Here is a 7505-nt window from a genome sequence, read left to right on the forward strand (position 1 = left end):
CCATGAGTCAAAACCAAGAATCAGACATTTAACTGACTACCCTGGTGCCCCTTCACGTATTTTAAATGGGAGGGAGCAGAATATCAGAAAAATAGCAGACTCAGTATTACAGGTGTCTGGCTGTTTCTTGAAAGTGTGGCATATCATCCAAAAACATTTTACAGCCCTTTTTTAAAGTTATTTCTTATTGAGATATACTATTGAGAGAATTGACATGTAACACTGTATTAGTTTCAGGTGTATAACATGATGATTTGATAACTTCATAATTGCAAAACGATCACCACAATTACTTTAGTAAACATCCGTCACCACATGCAATTACAATTTTCTTCTTGTAATAAAGACTTTGAAGACCCACGCCGCCTTAGCATCTTTCAGATACCCAACGCCATACTGTTAACTATAACTGCCATGTGGTACGTTACATCCCCAGGACTTACTTTACAACCAGAAATGTGTACCTTTTGACCACCTTACCCATTTCACTGGCCTCATACGCCCTCTCCCTGGTAACCGCCAACCTGTTCTCTGTGTCTGTCAGTTCGGTTTTCATTCATTAGGTTTTGATTCCACATAAAAGTTTGCAGCCCTTTTGAAAGCCTTAGGGGCGTTAATATCCTGTCCATTTCAGTTTTTTAGAGGGCAGGGAATTACTGTGTCAAGATTTTTAATGGCGGGTCTACACTGCAATTTGTACACTTCCATATTAGTGAGTGCTCAGACAGCCACAGACTCCCCACTCAGATGGTAGGAGTGACCACATGGCGAATCAGACACCAAGGGTCTTTTCATTTTTGTCTGCTGCTGAGATCTGAGACAAAGAAGATATAAAGAAAAACATAGACTTTGGGCCCAGGGATCAAGAATCCAGGTTATCAGCTCTCCCACATACATGTTGGTGGCCCAGGTAGCACTTAATCACTTACCTCTTTGGGACTCTGTTTTCTCATTTATTTATTCATTTATTTGAGAAGTACTTTTTGAGGATACAGTATGTTCTGGGCTAGCCTCTGGGAATTTGGAATGTATGAGGGAACAAAACAGACACAACTGTGCCCGTGTGGAGCTTACATTCTAATGGAGGGGGAGGGACTATTAGAAATAAATATCATGCTTAAGCAAACAGTGTTTACATACTAGAGATCCCATGCTCCAGCTCCAGCCAGTTGTGATGACAAGTGACCGTCTGTGTGTAATGCATGGACTATAGCAGGCACTTAGCAAACTGTTGTGATTTTTATTTCCCGAATTGCTCTCAGGTATCTTTAAATCCCTTCAACACGATGTGTGGTTTGCTCCTGTATACTTATTCACCCAAAAAAAAGCCATCCCTTCCTCCTTCCCTCCTACTTCCCTCCCTTCCTTCCTCCCTTCCTTATTTCCTCCCTCCCTCCCTCCCTTCTTTCCTTCCTTCCCTTCCTCCTTCCTTCTCTCCGTCTCTCCCTCCCTCCTCTCCTTCCCTCCCTCCCTTCCTTCCTTCTTCTCTCCCTTCCTTCCCTTTCTCTCTTCCTCCCTTCCCTCCCTTCCATCCTTCCTTCAACAAACAACTATTGAGCTGCTACCATATGCTAGAACCTATACTCATCACCAGGGATACAAGCAAGTAATATAAGAAAACGTGATCCCTGCCCTTGAGAACTCCACAGGAGGGTCTACTGTACACTAAATGAGGGGCCTTTGAGAGCACAGAAGCAAAAGTGACCTTGAAGGTGTGTATTTCTGTGAATCAGAACAGTCCACTTCACTGATGATGTCTTTTTGAACTCCACGCATCCCAGCTATGGCTGGCGATTCTAGGAATGCTATGAACCAGGATATGGAGATTGGAGTCACTCCCAGGGATCCTAAGAAGATTCCCAAACAGGCCCGGGATTACATCCCCATTGCCACAGACCGCACTCGCCTGCTGGCAGAAGGCAAGAAGCCGCGGCAGCGCTACATGGAAAAGAGCGGCAAGTGCAACGTCCACCATGGCAACGTCCAAGAAACCTATCGGTACCTGAGCGACCTCTTCACCACCCTGGTGGACCTCAAGTGGCGTTTCAACCTGCTTGTCTTCACGATGGTCTATACCATCACTTGGCTGTTCTTTGGTTTCATTTGGTGGCTGATTGCTTACATCCGAGGCGATCTGGACCATGTTGGTGATCAAGAGTGGATTCCTTGTGTTGAAAACCTCAGTGGCTTTGTGTCTGCCTTCCTGTTCTCCATCGAGACTGAAACCACCATCGGATATGGCTTTCGGGTGATCACAGAGAAGTGTCCAGAGGGGATCATACTCCTCTTGGTCCAGGCCATCCTTGGCTCCATAGTCAATGCATTCATGGTGGGGTGCATGTTTGTCAAGATCAGTCAGCCAAAGAAGAGAGCAGAAACCCTCATGTTTTCCAACAATGCGGTCATTTCCATGAGGGACGAGAAGCTCTGCCTCATGTTCCGGGTGGGTGACCTGCGCAACTCCCACATTGTGGAGGCCTCCATCCGTGCCAAGCTCATCAAGTCCCGGCAGACCAAAGAAGGGGAGTTCATCCCCCTGAACCAGACGGACATCAACGTGGGCTTTGACACTGGGGATGACCGTCTCTTCCTGGTGTCTCCGCTCATCATCTCCCACGAGATCAACGAGAAGAGCCCTTTCTGGGAGATGTCTCGGGCCCAGCTGGATCAGGAGGAGTTTGAGGTCGTGGTCATTCTAGAAGGGATGGTGGAGGCAACAGGTAAGACACTTGATCTTCTTCGGCACAGAACCTCCCAACATGCCCGGGAGCTTAAGTCACCAAGACTAGAGGGTGGAGGTTGGTGCCTGAGAATCCTTGGATGGCACGCTCAGTCAGCCCGATCTCTAACTGTGACCTGAGGGGTGTCGTTAGTCAAGAGGGAGTAATGACAACAGCTAATGCTTACTGAACCCTCCAATGTCCCCACAGAGTTCTGAACTTTCAACATATCCTATCTCCCTTAATGCCTTCCCACCCCCTATGAGACGATGGTCTTTAAGTCACAGATAAAGAAACATGAGCACAGACAGGCAGGTTATTGGTCCAGTGTTGTCCCAGAGCAAGTCATAGAGCCAGGATGCCTGTGAAGGCAGGGGACCTCAAAACTGGCCCTCGCTTTCAGCAGGCTGCACTGCCCCACCCCATCCTGGAGCACATGTCTACTCAAACAGAGTTCTGTGATCAGATAACTTGGAGAAATACAGTTAAACAGGGTGCACTGGCTTCTTTACAGTAGGACTTCCTGGTATCTTCCCGTGCTGTGAATCCCTCTATAAGAGGAGGCTAAGGGGTGGCATTTCCCAAACACGAGGATTCCCACAGTAATAGATCCTGTTTTGGGAGAGAGGCTATGCCCCAGGGCCGTGGAAGCAGCTCTTCTGGCTGCCCCCCGTCCCCCTCTCCTGGAGAAGCCTGTCCCTAAGCTCCCCTGTGGAAGGCTGGCTGAGTGAACATGGGGCCAGTGGACATGGAGTATCTACATCCCAGGCAAATGCCCTCTTCGCGCCAGTCTGGCACCTCCCTGCTCAGCTGTAAACCCTCACAGGCAGCTGGCAGCCAAGAGCTTCCACCTTTCTTCAAAGGCCAGGACCTCTGTGTGGGGGCTCCAGGGAGCATGAGCCCCCACTCCCACCACCCCCGCCGGACCTCCTGGGGTGAGGAGCCCTCCAGCAGAACCCTGCACCCTGCTTCTTCTCTCTTCCTCTCCTTGCCTTTTCTCTTCTCTTCACCCAGGAGATAGAGCACTTGGAGAAAACTCACTCAGGCTCAGAATGATAAATAGTTTTCTAATTCTTGCAACAGCACCCCGGGGCACACCAGTCCCATTTAGCAGGTATTGACGCTACATCGCACAGCTCCCTGCAGACAGGAAGTGTTCGTATTCAGGTCTCTCACTTGCAGATCCAGAGTTTTGTCTACCGCACAGCATTGCCTCCCAAAATTTCAGAGTCCTCTCACAACGATGGCCAAACAAGCCTTCCTCACCTTTCGGGAAGCTGGTGGCTGGGTGGGAAACTCAGACGGGGCATTCACAAACCTTCCCATTTGGAAGGAGCCTGTGGAAGCTGGCCAGGGGTGCCAGCAGGCTCCAGGGACGGGCGCGGAGGGGGCTGCTCGGCCATCTGCTGGGGGCTGGAGCCTGGCCAGACGGCATATGGTGACAGCCGAGGGAGCCCCTGGGGCCAAGGACAGTCAGGGCGCAGGAAGCCTGCAGCAGAGCGGGGGGCTTGCAGGTCATGCCGCCCTTGGTGCTGGGTTCGGGATCAGAACAGAGGCTGAGTTTCTGGAGGAAGGGCTCCACTCTGAGACCACAAAGGAGGGGTCAGTTCAGAGATGTGGGGACACACAGGACAGTTGTGCCTTACACTCCCCTCCACCTACCGTGGAGGGATCAGGTGTTGACCCAGCCAAAATGGGTCTCCATCCCTCAGGGATCCTTCAAAGTCAATGGCCTGCAGGTGACCTGCCCGACCTGGTTGACCTCCTCCCCTCCCGTGAGCACAGGGAGCCCCCGGGAGGCCAGGGAAGGACAGCTGCCACCCACACCTATTCTCCTCTCCGTGACTTTAATGTCTTAGTTGCCACAGTTTTGGAGCCAAGCACAGGCCATGGATTCAGGCGGATCTTGACCAGCACAGCTCTGACATAACCCGCCTGCGTGCGTTTGGGCAAGTGGCTAACTTGTCAGCAACGTGAGCAAAATGCACCTCAAAGGGTGGCTGGGGGGATGAAGTGGTTACACAGCGTATCGTATGTAAAGCACGGGATCTGGCACCTAGAAGGGCATCTTTTCTTTCCAGATCAGGGACACAGGTGGGCTCTCTAGCTGCAGGGTGGCCCCGCACCACACCCCAATGGGAGGCCCCCAGGAGATGTGGCCCAAAGGAACCCATGGACGCCCTGTACCGCTGTCTTCTCCAAAGCCCCTGAGCTTGCAGACATCCTGCCTGGATCTAGGCTGGTCAGTGCCCAGCTCAGGCCTCTACTCCTCTTCTAGGCAGTGACAGGAGACAACAGAATGGAAAGGCCTGGCCCCAGCAGCACCCCAGCAGCAGAAAGCAGGCGTGGTGGGCACTTGGGTCTGATGTGCATGAGACCCCGGCCAGAGAGAGCCCATGCTGGGGAACTAGAGCGCCTTCTCCTTCAGCTCCCAAGAGCGCAAGCCACTATCTTCCTTGGCTTTCTTGTGACCCCAAACACAGAGGCTTCCTCATCCATAAACAAAGCTGCTCTCCTCCCTGGAGAGCAAGCAACACCTAAAAATAACATAGGCATGCAAGGGCTGAGCAGACAGGGAATGGAGGCATTAGAGCATGCCGCAGTCAAGGAGCCAAGGTGTGTGTGTGCGTGTATGTGTGTGTGTGTTTGCGCACGCGTGTGAGAGAGAGAGAGAGAGAGAATCCCTGTGTGTCCTACATGCCTGCCAGCCTCTCAACATTCACTCACTCTGACTTTATCTTTGTTCAAATGTTTTTCCTGCCTCTTTGTATCTCAGTCTTCTAGATCTTAATGCATGCCACCGGCTCTGTCTATTCCAGAAGTATCCATCCTAGTCTCTAGGAACCTACTCCAGAATCTTGCATGCCGGTTTCTACTTTTCTGCCTCGGCCACACGCGGGGCTCCTCCAAGGCGAGGGCTGTGTCTTCTCCAGCTTTACTTGCCCAGAAAGCGCATCACAAGTGGAGGTACACAAATGCTGGCTGGCTGGACGATTGGAAGGATGGATGATGGATGGGGCTACTCCTAATGCCCGTGCCCTCTGTTCCCCCAGGTATGACTTGCCAGGCACGGAGCTCCTACATGGATACAGAGGTACTCTGGGGCCACCGATTCACGCCAGTCCTCACCTTGGAAAAGGGCTTCTATGAGGTGGATTATAACACCTTCCATGACACCTACGAGACCAACACGCCGAGCTGCTGTGCCAAAGAGCTGGCAGAAATGAAACGGGAAGGCCGGCTCCTCCAATACCTCCCCAGCCCGCCCCTGCCAGGGGGCTGTGCCGAAACGGAGCTGGATACAGAGGCCGAGCAGGAGGCAGAGGAAGAGCCCGAGGGCCTGGGTGGGTCCCGGGAGAACAGGGGTTCGGTGTGAGGATGGTACGTCCCCACGACCTCCCCGCGCTGGCCTCTATGAGCACAGCACCTGCCGCAGGGCCAGGGGAGGAGGGGGGAATGAGCTGAGTGTGCTGTCGAGGCTCCATGGGGAGGAACCGTATGGCCAGTCCTGGCATCTCCCAGCTCAGGCCTTCCCGAGGACGGGGTCTCTTGCCTGGGCCCCTGTGCCAAGGCTGCCTCTTCCCTCCCGGCCTCTGTCGGCCCTAGCGGAAGGCCAGGCCAGGATGGGTTTCCCCACAACGATAGTTACAGAGTGCTCTCTGTCTTCCACACACTTCCCTCTGCCACCTGGCCGGGATCGCCCCCCCTCCCACTTTGGATCTCACAGAACACCCAGCAGCTGCCCTCCAGGGGCCAGCACCCCTGCCACCCTGAGGCTTGCTGTGGATTCTGGGCAGAGGGATTCTGCCCCCCTGGAAGCTCACACCCCTGGTCCTAGCCTGGCCTCACAGACCTCATGGGTTAAGGTCCATCCACGTCATGCAGGCAGTTCCTTCCACCTCCCAGACCAGTGTCCGCTTCCTGAGAGCTACGGAGCACAAGGCCCTTGATGGTCTGTCCTCATCTGTGACGCGTGTGTTTCCTCTGCTGTGTTCTGCGTGTGACAAGCAGCCTGCCCAGATAACTGGTCTCTTGGGAATAACTCTCGGAAGCTGGCCTGGGCCACACAGCAACCCCCCCAGCTCGTGCACAGCTGTCCTGGGCCACTTCCTGGCCATTCCCCATCATACTGTGCCCCGCAGCTCCTGCCCAAAGCAGACCCCAGCAGCTGGTTCTTTACTAGGACTTTCGGCCCAAGAATCTCAAAGTACCTATAACCTTCACTGTCGTTTTCTTTCACAGTCTCACCCTGTGGTGCGACCCAGGGAGGAAGCAGGCAAGCGGAGCCAGTACTGAAACCAGGGGAGGGAAGGAAAACAGAGAGGCAAGCAGCTACATTTTTAAAATAAGACTCAGCACCCATCACTGCCGACGCATGCTGACGTCAGGCTCAGCGCCCTTACCTGAGGGCAGGCAGTTGTGAAGCACAGTGAAGGGGAACCGGGGAGGCTGCGCCCTCAAGCGCAGCTGAGAAGCCCCTGGGCCTCCTCCCTGCAGGCTGGGCCCCCGGATTGCAGGGATGAGGCCGAGGCCCCGGAGAGCAGGGATGAGGCGGAGGCAGGGATGAGGCCGAGGCCCCGGAGAGCAGGGATGAGGCCGAGAAGGCAGACGGGAAGGGAAGGAAACCTGGGATGAGGGCCATCGGTGGGAGAATCAGGGAGCCAGCGAACCTGGAGAAAGAAAAGAGCAGAGAAGGGTCTTAAAAAGGACAACGTCCAGAGGTTTTCTTTTCCAATCTAGTGGCGCAGGAAGAGGACGGGCAGACGGGGCAGACGGTCACGTCGA

At 53.6% G+C, this 7505-nt stretch overlaps 1 protein-coding gene across 1 annotated transcript; it reads left to right on the forward strand.

Annotated features, from left to right (window-relative positions):
- The first annotated feature begins 1783 nt into the window (after nt 1-1783).
- KCNJ5 (potassium inwardly rectifying channel subfamily J member 5) lies at nt 1784-6096 on the forward strand. Its single transcript, XM_039240263.1, has 2 exons — nt 1784-2720; nt 5774-6096. Exons 1-2 carry the CDS (start codon nt 1784-1786, stop codon nt 6094-6096), a joined length of 1260 nt encoding a protein of 419 aa, XP_039096194.1.
- The last annotated feature ends 1409 nt before the right edge of the window (nt 6097-7505 follow it).

This window comes from Hyaena hyaena, unplaced genomic scaffold (assembly GCF_003009895.1).
Source record: "Hyaena hyaena isolate Hyena2069 unplaced genomic scaffold, ASM300989v1 scaffold_171, whole genome shotgun sequence".
NCBI lineage: Eukaryota > Metazoa > Chordata > Mammalia > Carnivora > Hyaenidae > Hyaena > Hyaena hyaena.